The sequence below is a fragment of the Labrus bergylta genome, chromosome 22 (assembly GCF_963930695.1).
Source record: "Labrus bergylta chromosome 22, fLabBer1.1, whole genome shotgun sequence".
In the NCBI taxonomy this organism is placed as follows: Eukaryota; Metazoa; Chordata; class Actinopteri; order Labriformes; family Labridae; genus Labrus; species Labrus bergylta.
Window position 1 is genome coordinate 20,013,144 of NC_089216.1, and position 22,346 is coordinate 20,035,489.

Consider the following 22,346-nt stretch of genomic DNA (forward strand, 5'->3'; position numbering starts at 1 on the left):
AATGCTCCCAGTACAGCACCTATGCTGCCTGTAAACCACAGAGCCACATGGTACTAGTCAAGAGATCGCCTGCTCTTTTATGTGATAGACAACAGAATAAAGACGGCAGAGTAAAGAGATGATATTTGATGCTCAGTGATCGGCCACATGCACACCATGCATTGATTGAACACTGTGTCATTGTGTGCGTCGTTCGACCAATCAGAAGCGATGAACAGAAGGAAGAGCTCGGTCACATGTACTTTGTCTTAAGTCTTCTCCTCCACCTTTCTCTATATCTCATGACAGCTTCAAGTCAGCTTTATCAAATGTTTTTTTATGTGATGTGATGAAAAGCTGGATTTTGTGGGGGTTTTTTACCTATTCAAAGACATTCACGTGAGTACAGGGGAATGATGGTTGAGAAGCAGAGGTTTTTTTTTTTTTACCAACAGTTGAAACAAACAACAGCATCGAAAACTATCAAAACCACAAAGACATCCTGTCAGGGGGAGAGAGAGAGAGAGAGATGAGGGCGACAAAACCACATGGGTTGAAGTTGACGAGAGCAAGCTTGACCAAGGTGGAGCGAGTTTCTTTTTTTTTCTTCATTTGGCTGAAGAACTTGAAAACACATCTTTGTCTTTGTGAGCATTTAAGAATAGCAACTTTAATGTCAAGCTAAAAACTCAACCTTCATTCAGAAGTTCACCACTTGATTATTTTCATGTACAGCTGAAACAAGGTTTTTATCTGTGACATTAACAACAGGATTGTTACACATGAGGGATGGGGAGCTGTGGGTGCTGAAAGATTTGTGCATACTTGAATGTCCTCTCCCCGTGCTGAGCTCTGACAATAAGACAAGATTTATTTTATCAATGTCAAACAAATACAAATGCACCTCAAATAAAAAACAAGATGTTGATCAAAGAAGCAGGACACATCTCTCAAATGCTCCTTCTTTAGGCTTTTCTGTAATAACTAAATAACTAATAAATAACGACTTTGCCCTGAACACCTTAACATTCAAAACATGATCTGAATGTAATGATTTGGACTTATAACATTTTTTGAGAACCAGAGTTTGAGAGGGGATGTCTGCCAGCTCCGTGTCCAGCTCTGAGCGCCCCTCTCCGGGCTTCACTCTCACCTCCACCCCCTCTTCTGCCTTAGAGGTGTGGACTGAAAATGTGAGAAGAGTTTCAGTAGCAGGTTGACTACTGTCCCCTACTGAACAAGAGTTGAAGTGCATGCACCAAGCTGAAGAGAAAGGCCCTGTTGATGATTTATAAAGAGCAGCCCACCAGGTTTATAAAGTTTAGTTAACTCTCTATAAAGATATAAATGCTCAGCCTGTGAAAACAGACGTGTAACTCTTCTGTAAAACCTTCCAAAGTCTGAAAATGCAACCTTGATGATGTCATCACATTAAGGGAATTACAGACTCAAGTGTTTTTGAAGCTAAAGACACTACAATATGCAAAAAAAGAAGACATACCCAAGACCAGAGTGCTCTTAGACCGAGACAAGACAAAGTAAAAATGCTTTTGATTCAGAGACAAGAATAAAACCTTTAAAAAGTGGTTTCAAAACCGGTCTTGGGATTTTGAGTACTACACTAGTTCAAGTACTGCAGGTTGATTACATTTTTTAACATGTAATCCATGATGTGGCAATGAGGTCATATCCATGGGAGGTAGGGGTGCTGCTGTGTTGGAAAAGGCAGGTATCACACACTATTTTCCAGATGTAAAAGAAATAAAATGTATATTGGTAAGGTATATTTTTAGAATATTCTTTGTATGTACAAAAAATGTACATGCTTGAATAAATTGAGGGAACTAATAATAACGAATTTGAAATATTCATAATAAAATAACCCTAAGCATCATGGTCAATGTACGTTACACAGACATGTCAACTAGTAGCTTACTAATGTTGGATCATTCAAAGAAGTTGCATGACACAGAAATTAATTTCAAATTTGGTTTGTAAACCACCTGACTCTAAAAGGAGCACAAAGGATGGCTGACAAAGACCTGCAGTAAATGCCCTGAGGAGCCGGCTGCTCATAAGCCATTTTGGATAAGTTATACCTCCAACTTGCCAGGTACATTAATTCACCTCATTCAGAGCCGTGGGAAGAGGCTTTAAGTTGGGGAAGCTATAGTTAAGAGATGGTTGATAGGCAATAGTGCATACACAAAATCATTTTATTTATTGAGTTTGAATACAAGCTTTTAAGTAAATATGTCATTTTGCATACTTATAAGCCCGACTTGCAATTACCAGAGAGCATAGCTAAATATCGTGAAACCAAGTCCAAAAGGCTAAAACACACTAAAAATAAACCACACAACTTCTCACTTCCCTTTTGTGCGAGAAGTGACACAAAAAAGCGGTCCATCTGGGTCAGGTACAAACATTTTTCCGCCGGAGGAGAAGACTTTCTTTATGACCCCAATACCAAAAGCACCATCAAAGTCTTCACAGCAGAGAGTGAAGGATGTTCATGTTTTATCTGCTCTTTTTTGCTCTCCACACAGCCTGTAAGTCACTGCATTATTACTTTCTTAATCTGTCAGTTCATGTTCTTTAATGAACCTCTTTGTCTTTCAGATGGAGCTCTGCTGTACGCTGACCCCGGACAACATGTGACTTTACCGTGCGTCTTCACCTCTAGTGCAAAATACATGTCTTGGTACAAGCAGGTGGCAGGGGAGAAACCTCAAATAATGTCCTCCTTCTACAAACACTCACGTGATGCTATTGGTTTCTTCAACCAGTTTAAAGACAAGAATCGGTTTTCAGCTCAGACGGGAGAAGGATTCTACCATCTGATCATATCCAATGTGCAGGAATCGGATTCGGCTATGTACTACTGTGGACAAACCAGCATAACAACCATTGAATTTCATGAGGGGATATTTTTGGTTTTAAAAGGTATCTTCCATGTTTTTTTTTTAATGTGGACGATTTACGTTGCGATTGCTAAATTTGTTGCACATTCCTCTTTGATTGTCCTTGAAAACCTAACATGTCTGATTTCAGATTCTAGTGCCTTGTCTTTCATCCGGCAGCCGGCGTCCGACCCTGTAAAGCAAGGAGACGCTGTGACTCTGAGCTGTACAGTCCACACTGGGACCTGTGATGGAGAACACAATGTTTACTGGTTTAAAAACTCTGAAGAATCTAATCCAGGACTCATTTATGCCAATGGAGGCAGGAATGACAAGTGTGAGAGCAAACCTATGTCACAATCGCTCACTTGTGTCTACAATTTGCAGATGACCAGCCTGAATCGTTCTCATGCTGGGACCTACTACTGCGCTGTGGTCGCATGTGGACGCATTCTGTTTGGCAACGGCGCCAAGCTGCAAATTATAAGTAAGTCACTTTTTCCATTTTAGAGCCGGTCTTGACTCTTTATTAAACATGCTATAAGCAACGATTTCTCTCAGCAGATGAGGGGAAATTCTTAATTGGAACTTTGACATTCACAACCCTCCTGGCTGTTTTAATTGCTCTCTCAGCGTGCTTCATGAAAAAGAGAAACAGCTGCCAATCAACAGGTAGCTGGTGATTTTTTATAGCTTGTTAGCACTGAACATGAGCGTTCAAAAAAATGAAACTTCTTATTTTTTTCACAACTAGAGTCTCAAGCAACAATTTCTGCTCCATCCATGACAGACGCAGAGGTGATTATAAACAGTTCATTGTTAATTAAGCACCGAATCAGTCTCTTTACACACAGAGATACATAATTGACTGGATATATGTTGATGACAAAATGCTAATATGGATTGTCATATGTTGCCAGGGTTACCAAAACAAATTCAACCTCTACTATGCCGCTTTAAGTGTCAACCTGACCGACAGAACAAGACGCCAGAGGGATCCAACCTGGAGTGAAGCTGTGTATGAAAGTGTGAAGCATTAGAATTTGATTTATATTTAAGTTGATACGTCTTCTTTGGTGAGCAATTTTCTCACAGCCATTTGTGAATTTTTCAGGTATGCTTTTTTAATTTCTGTGGTCTGCTGCCAAAATTCAATAGGATTCAGTTTTTCTGTGTACAGTCTGAAGCAGGATATCTCTACAATGTTGCCTTGTTTCTAGCATATGAACTAGAGCCGGACACGGAGCTGGCAGACATCCCCTCTCAAACTCTGGTTCTCAAAAAATGTTATAAGTCCAAATCATTACATTCAGATCATGTTTTGAATGTTAAGGTGTTCAGGGCAAAGTCGTTATTTATTAGTTATTTAGTTATTACAGAAAAGCCTAAAGAAGGAGCATTTGAGAGATGTGTCCTGCTTCTTTGATCAACATCTTGTTTTTTATTTGAGGTGCATTTGTATTTGTTTGACATTGATAAAATAAATCTTGTCTTATTGTCAGAGCTCAGCACGGGGAGAGGACATTCATTTTTAAATTTGTCAATTTTATTAGAAGATGAGATCAGGGGAAGAGTTGGACGTCTCTTAGTGGAACGGTTGGCGGTTGATTCACAGATCTTCCAGTCTACATGCCTAAAGAGTCCTTGGGCAAGACAATCAATGTGATAAGTAGTGATGGGCACTTTATGTAGCAGCCTTTGCCATCAGTGTATGGACATTTATGTGAATGGGTGAGTATGTTGAGGGATGTTTTGTAAAAGCCCTTTGAGTGGTTGGAAGATTACAAAAGAGCAGTCAGCACACTGTTTTGTTTTTAGGATGATGTCCGTGGTAATAATGGTCTTTTTTTTGACCAAATCATGTATGTATTTTTTCATGTATTTTAGAAAATTATTGACCAAATAAAAAATGGCTGACAGCACTTTGAGCTGGAAAAAAGTGTGTGTTTAATCTGTTTGTAACTGAAGCTTTTACTCACATCAGAACAATCGCACCATGTTTATCAAAGAATGTAGCTGACCTCAATCAGTTCATGAGGTGAGTGATTGGTAGAAATGTTGTGTGATTTTATCGTGTTACAGTTAGGTAATAGAAGTGAAGTCGCCCTCTGTTACTGCAGGGGGCTTTGGAGTCTCATCGATGGCGGTGGTCATGAAGGAAATCCTGTCTCAGCCTATCTTTCAGTCAACCTAACGACAGACTTAGACCTAAAGCTGAGGCGGGTTTAAGCCTCTTGACAAACCTCTACACCACGCCCACCTGTCAATCAGATCAGCCACATGCCGTATTGTGAATAACGCTTATACTTCACAAAATGCATGAGTTGTCCATCCCCCCAACCCCCAACACCCACTCCTCACTCCCCAGCATTCAACCAACCTAGAATTTTGCACTCGGCTTCATTTTTCTCTAGTGTTTTTCAACACTAGAGATTGCCGCTTGATGAAAACCCCAAAGCTTTATTTAAAGTTTTCTAACAACAGCATTACAAAGCACTGGCCGCTTTTTTATGATGTTCTGCATGATAATATAATCATGATAGGAGGGAGGCAGACTCTTTAACTACCAGTTGCATACTCTTCAGAAAGTAAGACTTACTTCAACATGCAGAAAATCAGGGTACAAACTACAAGATAATTAGATATTCCCCCCTTCCAAAACTCCCAAGCAAATCTTGATTTTTTTTTTATGTTTCGAAAGATAATCTTGACAGATGCCCATTGACAATGCAAGACCTGTAAATTGTGTCATCTCTGCAGAAAGGAAAAGAAGCACATCTTATGTAACTTCTTACAAAGACCTGCATAGGTTTTGTTCAGTGGCTCATTTCAGAGAAGAATTCAAGACATCCTGTCTGAAACCACAGAGACAAAGAAACGGTGGGGCCTTATATGTCTTTACTGTCTGGTGTAATGAGGTCAATCTCGAGTCTGTTGCAGCATATACAATACAAATCCTTCAAATAATGTTCTCTGATGACTTTGGCCTTATAAAACATACTTGTACTCACTCCCTGTGTATGATGACAATAACCGAGAATGGGTCAGAATTATGGAAGCTCCTTGAGAAACAGAATTGGCGGGGTGTTGCAAAAAGTAATAAAAACATAAAACAGTTCATATCATCCTTCATATTTATTGAACTTGTTGATCTTCAGGGACCTGCAACAACATCCGTCTTGCTAGAATGTAAAATCTAAAGAAACCAGGCCAGCGTCACTGCCGTACACCTGTGTACACACATTCATTCATATTGTCTTCCCTTTGTCTTCTTGATCTGTTGGCCCTATGAACACTCAAGGCAGCATAGTGTAGGTTGTCTGCGTCTTCACGTAACTGATAACAAGAAAAAAAATGTCTTCACGATGAAATGTACAGCACAAAAGTGACATATTTTGTTTGATTATTTAATAGTGTAGGATACTTACCGTTGTAGCTGGACTAGAGTCTTCTGTTGTGAAAGACAAAATTAAACTCCTTTTATTCCGTAGCAATATGCACCCCAACATGATGTAAGCTTCAAGAGCATTAGTTACCTGGACACATGCAGTTTCTGCTTTTCATCTTGTACAAAGAAAAGGCCAACAAAGCAACGAGGATGGTGGTGAATGTCAAAGCTGTGCTCAGGATGTACACCAAGACAGGAGGGTCACCTGAAAACAGTGAAACACAAGAACACATTAACAGACGGACGTGTTTTTGGCCTGTTTGTCCATTAAAGCTCCTGTGAAGAGTTTGAAGCTGGTTAAAAAGATGGACTGAAATTAATAGCTACGCTTCGACAGTATATGACCCAAAAAAAGAGCAAAATTTAGCAAAATCGACATAATTAATTAGTGCTTGATTCTCTGCACAATATTCCTTTTTTATTTCCCATGGCATAGGTTCCTAGTGAGTGATATGTTCAACTTTCAAAGAAAGCAGGATTAGATTGTAACAAAAAACTCACACAGGACAGATACAGGAAAAAATCAGCAGAGTGGTAAAAGCAACAGAAGATTTCAGAATGAATAGAGCGGTGTCATCTGCATAACAAGAGATGCTTATCATTTCTCTTCCATACCCACACATTTAAAAGTTTTACTTTCATACACCAACATTTTTAAGTTATTGCAAAACAACATAGGGGATAAACTATCATCTTTATTCACCCCTGACATCAATATATAACAAGGAAAAAAACATACTCTATACCATTGGTTCCCACACTGGGGTTTGGACTCCTAGAGCGGCGCATGGCTTTATCTGCTCTGAGAATGTAAAAATTGGATTTGCACATATTTACAAAAATCCTGATAACACACTTTCTAGGTAGTTTATCGGAGGTCTTTTGGTAAAACGCTACGCTAAGGGTTATCCTTTTTGGATTTTAATAAAAAATACAAAAAACATTAAATATTGGTGAAAAATTAGAAATTGATGTTAATTTTGACAGCAATTAATCACTTTTCCCATGTGGGTCCTGTGGGGGCATTTCTTTTTGAAAATGTTGAGGTGTCTGTGCGACACAATGGGTGGATGAAGGCCATAGGCAGATGCCACATCCCTAGATAAATGACCAGAAAAATCCCTCTGACTAACTGAAAATTGTAAGATAGGGTCAAACAAATCTGCCAATTTAATTTCCCGTGTAAGTTGGTATACTACAAAATACAGTTTTTCTGTTTTCTTGGAAACTTTTTCCATGCTTCCATGAGGTCTGTTGAGGAGACATGATACTTAGCAGAAAATAGAAATAGTGTTGACAGTACCAAATACAAGCGTAATCAATACAAAGATATCCCCCTGATCTGGTTTACTCAGAATGCTGTAATGCACAAATAGCTGCAACGTTTACATTTTGACTCAGCAGTGGAGTGATGCAAGGATTATTACAGCTTCGTAATACTAAAGTCATGATGATTTTGACCAGTATTTTCTATTATTTTGATAAGAGACTCCCCTCCTCAAATGATCTGTCACCATTTCTTTTCTAAAAGACAAATTATGAAAGAGAGAATCATACCCTTTAATTCCAGCTTGGTTCCATCTCCAAACAGAATGTGTCCACATGATGCAACAGCACAGTAGTAGGTCCCAGCATGAGAAAGATTTAGGTTGGTCATTGGCAAATTGTAGACACAACTGTGTGTTTGTGGAGTGGGGTTCCTCTCACACTGATCATTCCTGCCTCCATGGGTGTAAATGAGTCCTGGATGTGATTCTTCAGAGTTTTTGAACCAGTAAACATTGTGTTCTCCATCACAGGTCCCAGGGTGGACTGTACAGGTCAGAGTCATGTCTCCTGGTTTGGTGGTGGTCTCAGACACTGACTGATGGATAATGGCTTGGATATCTAAATCCTTTGCACTGACAGTTGTACTCTGACAAAATTCAAAGTTATATAAATCACTCCCAATGCAGAAGTAAGTCGCTGAATCGGAAATTCCAAAATCCAAAATCTTCAAGGTATATTTACTGATTTTAGGATCAAATGAGAAACGTGAGTTGTTCTTAAATTTGTCATGAAAGATGACAAGATCATTATGCTTATAGAATGTAGTCATCAGCTGGGGTATCTGTCCCAAAGTTTGCTTATACCAGTAAAACATCACAGCGGTTTCATCTTGACAGGCGCACGGCAAGGTCACACTTTCTCCAACACTGACGGTTTGAAAATGTAAAAATGAACTTTTGGAAGTTGTCGAAAAAGCTGAGGAGAAAAGGAAGACAAAAAGAAAATAAATTCTTAAATGTTTCCTGTCTTTTGCAACGACTTGTATGACATAATGCATTAAACTAAAAAAAACATGTTTGTTGTAAAGTCATATAAAATAGTGAACAACTTACCAACATTGGCCATGAAAAGGCATGTGAAATAAAAAGCAAAGATTGGAGGTGCCATCGTGCTGCGATTGCTGTGATGAATGACTGAAATCTCTACACCTTCTTTACTCTTCACAGAGGAGACTTTGAATTTGATCAGCCAATCAGGTTGACTGTCTTTTTTTGGAAACACTGTAAACATGTTTCGTACCCCCTGAATGGCAATGATGAACAAAAATTATATAGCTCCTGAACATTGTCTTAAAGAGGACATATTATCCCCCTTTTCCACCTTTTCAAACAGTCCCCTGTGGTCTAAATGAAACATCTGTGCTGTGGTTTGGTCAAAATATAACATGAATCAAGCACCAGAGGAGGTTTGTGACCCTGTATAAACCAGCTCTCTCAGAACTCTCCGTTTTGGTGTGTGTGTCTCTTTAAATGCAATGAGCCCGCCCTGAGTTTTTGCGGTAGACATCACTCCTCTGTAGCAAGAATAAAAATGACAGACCTTTGCAAAAGTTTTGTTCTAGGCTGGGGGTGGAGTCCATGGGTGGAGATATCAGGGGAGGGGAGGGTAATTTTTTACCAGAATCCCACTGTGACATCACAAGTTGAGCAAATTTGAAACGGAGCATTTTCCTCTGTGTTGTAAGACTTATGCAGACCACAAAAAAAGGACTGTATGGGTTTATTTCACATTTTGTGGGTCAGTAGACACTCAGGTTACCCAAATATATGTTGAAAAACACTGTAGAAGTGGATTATTATAATATATCCCCTTTAAGTTTTTAATATCCTCACCATAAAGTAGCTGTTTCTACTGAACATTGCCAGTTATAGAAATCAGTTCATATACTCATTTAGGAATATTTACACTTTTACTGCTTGATTGCTTCACAGGTAAATGGCTACATAGTTGTGCCAAACTGGAAATAGAGAGTTTGATGGATCTACAATATGCACGGTCAAGTTTGCAGGGTACTCAGCAAAGGCCCCAGGATACGATATTATCACGATACTTGAGTCATAAGGATTCATTGCGATTCTAAATATTTTGCGATATGCTGATTGTGATGCAATATATTGGGATTTAACTTTTTTAACTGCTTATCATGTCCACAAAATTTAACTAAATCAAGAACTGTTTTTTCAAGTAAGAAAACATTCTCAGTCTATTGATCCCACTTTAGTCTTTTTATTTCTACACAATGAGAGTCAAGCCCACTGAGATTAAAGTCAAACCCCGTAAGAGGATGCATGTACCTCCCAATCTGAACTGATAGTATGTCAGTCTAATTTAACTTCACTGAACACAAACATGTATAGATGACTGTATGACTGCAGGAACTTTTAATAATGCAACTTGTTCAAAATGAGTTGTGCAACCCCTTTAGTAATAAAAGCATTTTTGCTATTATTCTAAAAAAAATATTGATACTTGGCGACCATGAGACGATATAATATCAACACGCAAAATATCGCGATACTAATGCTGTACCTATTTTTTTCCCCCACCTCTAGTGTTCACAAGGACAGGAAGTGACAAGTGACAGGAAGTGACAGGAAGTGACAGGAAGTGACGGACGCTTCAGAGGCTTTTAAATGTGAAGAGCTGCTGCAGAGACGTTGTCTCAGATTCTTCAAGCAGGAGACTCTTTTGTCTTTTGGTTGATGTTAAGTGTTTCATTTTTCTACACTTGGATCATGACGACAGATTTGTAGTTTTGTAGAGGTGGCTAGCACTTCAGAGCACTTAGAAGTCCACCGCAGCATGTAAAACCTCTAAAAGCAAGAAAAGAGAAGTGGTTTCTTATTATTAAGAAGAAAAGAAAAAGAATAGTGCATTCATTTATTTTAATGAATTTTAATCCCATGTTATTTTGTCCTCTACATTACAAAGAATCCATACATGCATGAGTCTGTCCAGTTCATTGTCCGTGCACGTATTGAAAGTGCTTCATTGTGTTTTCTGTTCACCATTATGTTTTCTGTTCACCATTATGTTCTTCTCCGCTCTTTAGTTGATACTTTGAATATGTCGAACTACGAAGCACTGATATACTTGGATATAAAACAAAAATTCTCATTATACAGTAGCGTCAGACTTTTGTTGCTTCTTCAACCATTTACAATTTGTTGTTCATCCATCAATTCTTCTCCTCAGACCCCCCCCCCCGCCCTCCCAGCCTCCTGCTGTTAGGTGCATGTGCAAACAAGCAAGTCAGAAAGGGCTGCCTTCCAATGTTTTTTGAATTTTCATGAGTGCATATGAAAAAGGCTAAAGTCTACACAGTAGGGAACAACTGTAGGAGCCTATTGACCCTTCAAGGTATTACATTTCACATTCAACTTACTGATAAAACACTTAGGGTGTGCGTTTATCAATGGAGCTATCAATCATGGCGTTAAATGCATCACATGACGAATTAAGACTCAACATTTGAGACAGATGTTCATAAATACAGTACTTTGCTGTATTTTACACTGCTGCCTTATAGAGATGTCTTGTGTTTGTTCTTTGCTTCAGGCTGAGCTGCTGCAGGCTGTGGCTTGGAGGCCACAGGCTTTTCTCTCTGAATTTAAAATGGGGCTGAAGCTTCCGCCTGCAGAGTCTTTGTCACAGCATGCTCACACCTTTTTCATCTCAGGAGTCAGAACAACAGTCACACACTGAAAGCTCACACTTATGAAGGCTGCACCCTCAGCCTCCCCTCAGCTTAAAAGAAGGTTTAAATAGACCAGAGGGGATTTTTGCTCACTTTATGCCTGCACACAATGCTGTTTATATAAATGTGATATTTGATGTCTTCATATCCCTTTTGATGCTTCAAATTGAATTGGGGAAATTAAGGATGCTATATCTATGAACATAGGATAATAACTTTTTATTTCCTTCCACCTTCTACTGTTCAAACTTCACAATGCCAGTGAGCTTGTTGCTTTGTCATATCTCTAAATGTCTATCTCAATGATTTGTGGGGCACTTATACCTTCATGCAATAAATGTCAGCAGAAAGATACTACAATATATTAAATATGGCACCAACTTAGAAAGTTATTTTGTGACATTTTCAAGGCACAAATAGAAAACTTCATGAAAATGAAAATTGCACTTTTAAGAATAACTTTTTCAGTGCCTTAGAAGCATGACTGATTCATCATCTAATCCAATTTGGAACAGTGGCACAATTATCAGAGGTTAAATACACATGGGCGATAACCAAGAAGAAACACTACAAGTGTTACATGAAAAAGAAAAAGCCTTTTTTAAACCAATGAGATTTCTTAGTAGCTGCACAGCCGGACACCATGTTTTCCTAGTCAGACTGCAGATCTTTCATACACATTGAAGAACGCATTTTAACCTGCTGCTGTAACACCACTATTTCCCAGTTTTGGGATCAATAAAGTTACTCTATCTATCTATAAGAAACACTTAAGAGGCAAAAGTAAAACATCAATTATGAACCAAAGGAATCCCCTGCATCGGTCTTGGAACACCATATACTGTAGGTATTTTGGGCTTTACCTCAGATCAAGACACGTCATCTAAGTCAATATGTACAACAAATTTCAAGAAATGTCTTGTATACTTGTGCAACATTGAAAAATCATGCATGTTTTAAAGGGATGTGGGAAAACTAGGTCACATATTTATATTTAAATCTAAATCATATCTAGTGTTTTCCAGTATTAGCTTCTTTGAATTAGGCATTACCATTTAAAAAAATAAATCATTTTTATTTACATATTTTTATGCCAAAACAGTCCAAACAAAAATGAAAACCAGCAACCCGACCCATGAATATACACACCAACCCGCCTTTCTTTGCTGATCTTTAAGTTAGATATCTTTATTTTGAACCTTACTAACCGATCTCAACTAACACGTCATAAATTAACCTCTATAATGTAGCCTTTAAGCCATGGACTATTGACCTTATGGCAACAGTTGAATACACATAAAGATACTCCATTGCCAACAGTTTGCAAACAACGGGCTGACGCAGAGTCATATTTGAGTAAAAGAGCAAAAACCTTGTTAGTAACTTTTGTGCATTTTGTAACCAAAAGTGCAGAAATTGAAGTGAACCATGACATGTTGGAGAAGCTTGTTCAGTTGGTTTATTGCAGGTGAAGTTTTTACATTGATCATAACAACATGTTATAATGTTGACAAAAGTGGTTAAAGAAAAGACGTATTCAAATTCAAAACTAATACAACTATTGAAAAGAAGAGGAAAATGATAATTGGACTTTAAAATATACATTTACAAAGTCATGTTATTCAGAGACTGAAATAAATCATGCTCAACTTTCCTGCTTTGCGTACAAGTACACACACTCACTCCAGGTGCCATCTCTCTTCGTTTTTGAACCGTTGAAAGCCGCATGTTGCACATTATCTTTATCTTGGAAGCTCTGCACATTAGAAGCAGTACATTACTATATGGTATTGTCAAATCAACACATTGAAGTTATATTGTAATTATATTTTTTTGTATCCAAACAGTAAATACCTCTGCAGTGGTTGTGATGGGAGTGGAAGGTTCTGCACCAGCTTCTGAAAAACAAAAAAAACAATAAGTATATTCTATGTAAAGTGAACACACAATGGTAATACCAACAGTTTACCATGTTACCTGTGCATTGGTCACACTTTGTCTTAATGATCACACTCACAAGGACTGTAAGTATGACAACCAGGATGGTGTTCAGTACCAAAAAAACAAGATTGAAGTATTTTTTCAGAATAATGTCCACGTCATCTGCGAACACAAACAGGAGACACACAATTCCATTCATTTGTTAGGTACGTCAACTCAAATAAATGTATGATTTGTGCATAACACAACAGTTTAAGTTTGGTTGTCGTAGAAATGAGAGTACTTCACATAAAGTCGCTTACTGTGAAAGTCCAGCTTGGTCCCGTTTCCAAACAGAATGTGTCCACATGATGCAACAGCACAGTAGTAGGTCCCAGCATGAGAAAGATTTAGGTTGGTCATTGGCAAATTGTAGACACAACTGTGTGTTTGTGGAGTGGGGTTCCTCTCACACTGATCATTCCTGCCTCCATGGGTGTAAATGAGTCCTGGATGTGATTCTTCAGAGTTTTTGAACCAGTAAACATTGTGTTCTCCATCACAGGTCCCAGGGTGGACTGTACAGGTCAGAGTCATGTCTCCTGGTTTGGTGGTGGTCTCAGACACTGACTGATGGATAATGGCTTGGATATCTAAATCCTTTGTACTGACAGTTGTACTCTGACAAAATTCAAAGTTATATAAATCACTCCCAATGCAGAAGTAAGTTGCTGAATCGGAAATTCCAAAATCCAAAATCTTCAAGGCATATTTACTGATTTTAGGATCAAATGAGAAACGTGGGTTGTTCTTAAATTTGTCATGAAAGGTGACAAGATCATTATGCTTATAGAATGTAGTCATCAGCTGGGGTATCTGTCCCAAAGTTCGCTTATACCAGTAAAACATCACAGCGGTTTCATCTTGACAGGCGCACGGCAAGGTCACACTTTCTCCAACACTGACGGTTAGAAAATGTAAAAATGAACTTTTGGAAGTTGTCGAAAAATCTGAGGAGAAAAGGAAGACAAAAAGAAAATAAATTCTTAAATGTTTCCTGTCTTTTGCAACGACTTGTATGACATAATGCATTAAACTAAAAAAAACATGTTTGTTGTAAAGTCATATAAAATAGTGAACAACTTACCAACATTGGCCATGAAAAGGCATGTGAAATAAAAAGCAAAGATTGGAGGTGCCATCGTGCTGCGATTGCTGTGATGAATGACTGAAATCTCTACACCTTCTTTACTCTTCACAGAGGAGACTTTGAATTTGATCAGCCAATCAGGTTGACTGTCTTTTTTTGGAAACAGTGAGCACATGTTCAGTACAGCGTGGATGGGTAATGCTGGTACTTGAGAAGGACAAAAACAACATAACAAACATTTGCTTTGGATTATGTTTCCTGAATAAGAAGGTTCTTTGGGAAATACCACATTTTTAGGTATTCTGGCTGTTTCCATCTCTTTTGGTTAAACTGATGTGGGAAGACAGCAGGAGTCCATCATGCAGGAACCATCTTTTCCACACATTTGTTTCCAATCTGAATACATCCAGTAAAGCATAGCATTAATAGAAAGGCATTTGTCATTATAGCCTCGGACTCTTTTGCTTTGTCCACCATTTCTGGGTTGTTTTGACCCGCAAATGGTGGACAAAGCATTTCATGCCTTACGATGCCCGGACTGACACGTACCCCAGGCAAGCTGTTTAAGACTTTAAAGATGACGATATTGAAATAGCCAATCTTTATGCTGTTGCTGGTTTTTACCTCAGAAAAGACATGTTAGTGATAATATAAACGCTTTCATTTTACTGGAGCTTGGAAAATCTAATCTTATTTAAATTGCAACAAAATTAAAATAGGCAAAAAAAAAGAGCCAACAAATCAGTTGGATCTAAAAAATGTAAAACTGCTATCTGTGGATAAACATCCATGATGTTCATTAGGGGAAGTTACACACAGTACTTAAAGAAACGCCTCATCTTTGTTCTTGTCTCATGTCTGAGCTGGTGCAGGCTATGGCTTGGAGGCCACATGCTATTCTTCCTGTTTAAGCGTGGACTGAAGTGTTGGCCTGCAGAAGCCTGCTCACATTGGTCACACCTTATTCACCACAGGAGTGAGAACCGGAGTCAAACACTGATAGGCTTCACCCTCAGCCCACATCTCTGCCTAGAAGAAGTCATGAAAATACCAAAAGGAACAAGTTAGTGGAGTGGTACGTACGTGCATGCAGAGGATGAACCAGCTGTTCACTACACGCATGATGTTTGTCGATAACATCATCCACTCGTATGCAGTGGCACTCGTATTCCTGATAACTTCCTGCTGCATGCATACATCGGTTCACCCTGACTTCACACAATATTTCAAAAAACGGGCTAGTACGAAAAACTGCGAGTAAAGTCCAGATGATAAAAATAACTGTTTAGAATCACACCTGAAGCGCACCATGAAAGTTGTGGAAATCTTTTAGGACTTTAGTGTTTTTGTGAAAACACCATTTGATGCACATTAGCTATAAGGAGCATCACATTTTAACCTATTTTATGAAGTCTTAGTCATAAGTAGCAAATGTACGACATCAATTATGACTTGATAATCCACTGAATGGCACTTCCCTCCGGTTTGGAACCACCACAGGGTAATCTGGGAGTGACTTCTGATAATGTGCTTAACTTCCACTCTGAACTAATTTGAAGAAATGCATTTGAACAAATAAAAAGTTGTTTCTAAATGATGCTGCAAAATGTTTTTGGTACTTGGCCAAACTGCATGTAAAGTTTTACAAAGTTTTATATTTCTCCTATATTAGTTTCTTTGAGAGTATCTGCAAAAATCAAGAACATTTACAATTAAAACCAGGGGCGGACTGGCCATCTGTGTGTTCTGGAGAATCACAGAACGGCCGGTACTCCAGGACGGCCGGCGGCCGCCACGCAGTCATCACCATTTATTTATTTTTTCCTGCTAATCTACTGTTTCACACTCCAGTCCGGTAGGTGGCAACAATGCGTCTTTAAGTTGGATGCCAGCCGGCAGCCGCCCATGCCCACCAGCTAATTAAAAAGAAGAAGAAGAAGAAGAAAAAGAAGTAGTAGCAGCGAAGACGATCTTTGGTAGTAGTAGAGAAAAGGGTTAGGGCTAGGGCTGAGAAGGCGAGGGGAAAAAATGCGACATTTAGAAAGTGAAGCCGCTAAATGTCGCAAGCTCACTGAAATGTTCAGCAGCACAGCCGGCAGCAGCACTGAGGCACAAGTTGACGTTAGCAGCAGCATCTAAGAAGTTAGCAGCATGAGTGAAGAAGAGAGTGTTGAGGCTAGCCAGACAGTTGTGCAGCCTCAGCATGGTAGGGCCACATGTGATGATGAGGGACAGAGAGATGAGCTGGTGGAAGTTCCACAGACAGATACAGGGCAAGTAAGTATGGAACATGACATGAGAGAGGGAGAAAGAGAGTTACTTGCTGGCTCATGTTAGCAAATGTTATTCAGGTGTTGCTACATTTTTATCTATACCCAGTTTGTGTTGCTCAGTACAATGCAAAAAATTAAATGAAATAAAATAAAGTGAAATAATGATTATAGTAGTTAAAACAGCTCCACTTTAAACATTTTAGGTGTAAATTGTCAGGCAGAGCCTCAAATGATCGAGCTCTCGAAAGCCACGAGAAAAGAATGCGACTCGTCTGTGGAGATGCATTTGCAGCGACAAGAATTTTTTTATCTCACTACAAATGTATTTTTACTTCTATAAAATCAGGGTTTCCCCTCCTACAAACTGTCTTTTCTTTTTTCAGACACTCATTTTGCAATCAGGAAATCAGCTCATAAGATAAGCAGAACAAAAACCACAGAGGTAACTTCAGCGCCTGTTGTCACAACGATTGCAGAAATGAATGTACACCATGGCACGTTATTGGAGAAGCTTGTTCAGTGGCTTTATTGCAGGGAAAGTATTCACACTGACACTTTGTCACCATGTCATTGTATTTCAGGAATTGAAATGAAAACATGCCCAGCTTTACTGCGTTACACCAAAGTACACACATTCACTCCAGGTGTCGTCTCTTCTTCCTTTTGATCTGATGATTTGGTTCTCTCTTACCGCTCCACGTTGGACAACATCGTCATCTCTGAGACTCTGCACAGGAGAAGAACTAGGATGTAAAAACTGTATATGATGGTAAAATCCCATTGTGTAATCTTAATTGTCAGAGAAATGTTCATCAAAAGCAAATACCTCAGCGCTGGTGTTGTTTGGATTGAAAAGTTCTGAAAAACAGAGACAACAGAGTAAGTATAGTCAACTGAACAAACAATATACATTATTGGCCCGAATATAAGAAAACACTGATTGGAAGAGGACACCCCTATTTGAAGACAAGTTAAAAGCAAAAGGAGAGACATTTTTTTTTTTACATAGTTGTAATGCAAGAACAAATGGAATTAAATTAGTTAGGTTGTTGTTTTTAACACCTGTTCAATATCATATTTTCAATATCTTGTATCTTATTAAATTGTCACAAATTCTTTATCATCCACAGAGTAATGTTTTTCCTGCGGCAGGGCCAAAGAGAGGGGGGGTCATCTATGGACAGAATGCTATGTTGTGATAATTGGCTTCACAACTCCTTCACTGGACCTACTTTTGAGTCACTTTGTTCTGGACAATCACTGTGTGTCGGTGCAGCAGTGAGTGACAACACACCTCAGTCGTGAGCGCTACACTCACTATACTCGCTCTGTCTATTGTTGTGTATATTGGCATTCAAAAGTCTAAAGCCAAAATGTAACACAACCTGACTTTTTCAGGTGTTTTTCAAGGGTAAAAAAACCTGTCTTCTATTCAGACCTTGTACAGAAAATACCAAATGTACTTTACTTTTTTTTAAAGTTACCTCTACATTGATTGCAGATTTTCTTGATGATCACACACACGAAGAAGGTCACTAAAACAGCCAGGGCAGTGATTAGAACCAAAAATATGATACTAGATTTAACTTCAGAGCGTTGTTCCATGTCCTCTGTAAATACAGACATTAGACAAATGTTAAATGTCATTTTTTTGGCAGGTGCTTTGATCCAAAGAAACGCACAAGTGTGTAAAAAAAAAAAGCAGTAATCATCACTAGTAACCATAATTAATGAGATACAAACATTTAATAAAAAGTCACCTACCCCACAAATCCAGTTTGGTTCCATTGCCAAACAATGTTTGTTCACATGCAGTTGCAACACAGAAGTACGTCCCATCATCCTCGTAGCTGAGGTTCCTCATGACGAGGTTGTACACACAGGTAGCGTTTCCACTCTCAGTCCTCCTGCAGATCTGGTTCTTTTGTCCGGATGGGTGAATCGTTTGTGGAGCAGAATGAGGAGCGTTTCTCAGCCACATGACACCAGTGTATTCTGCTGCACAGTGGGTGGTGTGAACAGAACAGCTGAGAGTCACAGAGTCTCCAGGCTGGGCTGACAGAGACTCTGGGTGCTGGACAATAGAGTCACTCATCATGTTCTCACCTTGAGAAACAAATCAGACCATTTTAATCGGCAGCATTATACAACCCCAGATTCAAAGAAGGTTGTCACGTTTGTTAAAATGTATATAAAAACAGAATCTGATGATTAGTAAAACATTGAAACCCACATTCTAATTGAAAAAATGCTGACATGTTTAAAAAAAATTGGCAGAAAAACACTGGAAAAATTGAGAAATGCTTAAAACAACTCCTGTTGGAACATCTACTGTAGATAAGGTTATCTGCCAACAGGTAGATAATTTGATCGGGTATAAAGCATAATTTAACAATCCTCAAAAGTTTTCTCAATGTAAAATTGTAAAGAACCTGGGGGTTGTACCATCTACAATACATACAATCATTAAAACATTTCTGAGAATCTGAGAAATCTCTGTATGTAGGAGAAATAGCATTAAAATACTATATTGGGTGGCCCTGATCTTTGGGCCCTGCATTGAGAACAGACACAGTTCTGTAATCGACATAATTGCAGTGGTAGGAACACTTCCAGAAGCCATTGTCTGCATCGAAACCTAATCCACAGATGACTGCCTTTTCTGCACCCGAGGTCATTTAAGATGAACCCAAGCAAAGTGGAAAACTATCCTGAGGTCAGATGAGTCAAAATCTGACTTTCTCAGATTCCTCCGGGCTAAAGAGGAGAGGGACCATCGAGCTTGCTATCAGTGCTCAGTTCAAAAGCCAGCCTCTGTGATGGTATGGGGGTGCATTAACCCTGAACAGTTAAAGCAGCTGAAATCCTTCATTCAGCAACGGTGGGACAACATTCTACTTTCAAAATGACAGAAATTGGTCTCCTTGGTTCCACAAACGCTAACAAAGACTGTTAATACAAAAAGAGTATTTGACGTGACCCTGTCACAATTTTATTTTTTCAATGTATTGCTGGCATCGAATTTTTAATTTCTCAGTTTCAACATTGGATAAGTTCTCTTTATGCTATTTTCAATTGAAATGTGTTCTCAGTGTTTTGCAAATCATCACATTCTGTATCTATTTACATTTCACACAACTTCCCAACTCTTTTTTTCATATGAGGTTTGCGTTAACTTTCACTCAAAGTACCCTGGAATGCTTTCTGAATGAATAATAAAATGATACCTTTCAGCATCAAAAAGGTTCCTGATCCAAACTGAATATCGTTTGAGGTCAAAACGCCACAGAAGTATGTCCCGGTGTCTTCCCAGGTCGCTGCGGATATACTCAGATTACTGCTGACACTGTTGAATTTGACTGAATGACGGCGTTCAAATTGATTGACTAATGTACTGAGATTATATTTGGGGTTGAATGTTGCCACATGCTGAAGTTTCTTCCCTGTTGTCAGTTTGTACCACACTCTTCTGAGCATTTCACTCTTCATGTGACACTCAACAGTGGCTGAATCTCCGAGCGTCACAGTTTGGAAAGACACAGGCTGAAAGATGTCGCTTAACTGCGCCACACCTGACACACACACACACACACACACACACACACACACACACACACACACACACACAGGGTATATAAAGAGCTGAAGTAGGAGATTGTAAAGATTACATGAGTGTGTTTTTATTACTCACACAGAGTCCAGAGAAGGCAAACATTCACAGAGTACAGCATCATCCTGTCTGCGTCTTCTCCTCAGCAGCTCTGACTTAACAAATACACAACTTGTACTGAATGCGGCCACACTGTCTGACCTAATTGGTCCACCATTCTCAACTTGCAGCATATGAGGAAAGCAGCTTTGTGGTTATCAGCAGCGTTGCGCTGGCTTCTGTTGCTCACGTACAGATCCTTACACGGCTAAAGTCAAAAATGTCAGTCAGCTTTATTGGCCGGGTGTGTGTGTGCACTGTTGAGGAAATTACTAAGAATTGACTTCACACATGCAATGATTCAGTAGAGTCATATGGCTTAAGTTGAAGAAAGTTTGTATATAGGCCTACAAGAATGCTCCGAAGCAGAGATATGGAGTAACAGAAAGTTGTTGATGTTGTGTCCCTGCTATGCCAATTCTGCCTAAATCTCCATAAGGCTCTGCATATATATTGAAAATACGTTATTGATGCCAGGGTCATATTGACCCACCCAGTGGCGGTTCTAGACCACTTTTACTGAGGGGGCCAAACTGGGGCCAGTTGTTTTGTCAGAGGGGAACATTAAACCCAGGTGAAAAATAGACAAAGATGATCGCTTTAATATATATATATATATCCTTTTGTAGGGGTGGCCACAGGGGGGACCAAGCTCAGTATTACTGGGACACTGGCCCCTGTTGGCCCCTGCCTAGAACTGCCCATGGACCCATCTAAACTAGGATGTGATGTCTAGAATAACTTGGAACAGACACAAAGTCTAACAAACCACATGTTTGACGCTGGTTAACTTTGCTCTGTACAAACATTAAAAACCATAAACACTATTAAGGTTAATGAGTGGTGATTCATATGACATATTATTGTATTGTATAGAAAGGTGGCTTGGTCCTCTCTCTAAGAGAGATGTGACATTCATTGGCATCTTTTTTTCAATACAAAGTGCTTACAGTGATATTACCATCTCACCTCTCAAGACTTCTTCAACTCTTAAATGTTTGCTTTTGAAAATCAGAAACGATCTTCAAAAAAAAAAGACTGTTACATGTTCCTCGAGTCAGAAGTGGGAAAGTTCTGGAACAAATCACAATAACCGATTGACATAAATGCACTTTTCCATGTTACAAGGCAGCTGTGGCTCAGCTGGTGGAGTCGTTATCTCAACCGGAAGGTCGGGGGTTCAATCCCCAGCTCCCCAAACGCTTTCAGTAGTCAGAAGACTAAAGAATAAGCTCACGTCGATATACTGTACCAAGGCCATTTCTACCTTTTGGACATTTAAGATGATGTATTTTTAAACCGTTTAACCTCTGTAATAAATTGTTAACATTAGTGTACGTATTTAATTGTTTTGTTTTCTTAACCTTCTTAACTATTGGATATTTCAGTTTTAGTACATTTTATACGCGTCTTCAACGTCTGATTTTCAATGTGGCTGCAGGAGCTGGGGTGCTGTCACACTCAGCATGATGTTGCATGCTTCTAGGATGAAGAAGACTTGTCTGACTGATATAAAAGAGTAAAGTAAATGTTATCATGGTCTATAATCAGCTGAGAGGCAGCTTGTTAAGCTTCCTGTTTCAAAAGTCAATAATGTGGCTGCCGGCTGATTTGGGCCCACTCTCTGGAGTTTCAGGCTGAGAGCCAGATCTGCAGAGATCTGTAGTAGATGAAGGTACTGTAGAGGTCAGCTAAGCTCACAGGGGTTTCAGACAGGTGAGTGACATCATGCTGTGTGGGCCTCGTTCCTCTTGGCCAAATTGTTTTTAAAGGAAATGTCACCTACTCACATGACCCTGAGTTAAAGCCGGAGTTCAGTAGGGAGATTTGTAGTAATAATGATCTGAAAAACTCATGACTCAGTCTATTATGGGATGCAACTTATTGATTAAAGCAGCATATCTATGTGTTCAGAATTTCACTGGCTACAAGAAACGT

At 39.1% G+C, this 22,346-nt stretch overlaps 3 protein-coding genes and 1 gene segment (V, D, J or C); 1 reads left to right on the forward strand and 3 right to left on the reverse strand.

The window, feature by feature from the left end:
• LOC109992858 (immunoglobulin kappa light chain-like) overlaps nt 1-22,346 on the reverse strand; it is a 38,846-nt gene that overhangs the window by 13,889 nt on the left and 2,611 nt on the right. The gene's annotated exons all lie outside the window — the stretch shown is intronic.
• On the forward strand, nt 1,122-4,810 carry LOC109992832 (uncharacterized). Of its 2 annotated transcripts, none has more exons than XM_020645605.3 (6): nt 1,122-2,531; nt 2,602-2,925; nt 3,034-3,369; nt 3,516-3,554; nt 3,637-3,680; nt 3,803-4,810. In XM_020645605.3, the coding sequence occupies exons 1-6, from the start codon at nt 2,489-2,491 to the stop codon at nt 3,920-3,922; spliced, it is 906 nt and encodes a 301-aa protein (XP_020501261.1). In that variant the 5' UTR covers nt 1,122-2,488; the 3' UTR covers nt 3,923-4,810. The 2 variants fall into 2 exon arrangements, with proteins under 2 accessions (XP_020501261.1, XP_020501260.1); XM_020645604.3 differs by having other exon boundaries at nt 1,125-2,531; nt 3,447-3,554.
• On the reverse strand, nt 5,999-14,530 carry LOC109992807 (uncharacterized). The gene is made up of 10 exons (XM_020645574.3): nt 14,424-14,530; nt 13,600-14,286; nt 13,374-13,459; nt 13,211-13,254; nt 12,965-13,112; nt 8,712-8,901; nt 7,888-8,574; nt 6,419-6,535; nt 6,311-6,333; nt 5,999-6,218 (listed from the first exon to the last, which is right to left on the reverse strand). The coding sequence occupies exons 1-10, from the start codon at nt 14,476-14,478 to the stop codon at nt 6,099-6,101; spliced, it is 2,157 nt and encodes a 718-aa protein (XP_020501230.3). The 5' UTR covers nt 14,479-14,530; the 3' UTR covers nt 5,999-6,098.
• Nucleotides 17,205-20,567, reverse strand: LOC109992862 (immunoglobulin lambda variable 2-14-like). The segment is given in 5 exon segments: nt 17,205-17,426; nt 17,526-17,557; nt 18,184-18,309; nt 18,464-18,805; nt 20,391-20,567. Coding segments are annotated over 5 exon segments (663 nt in total).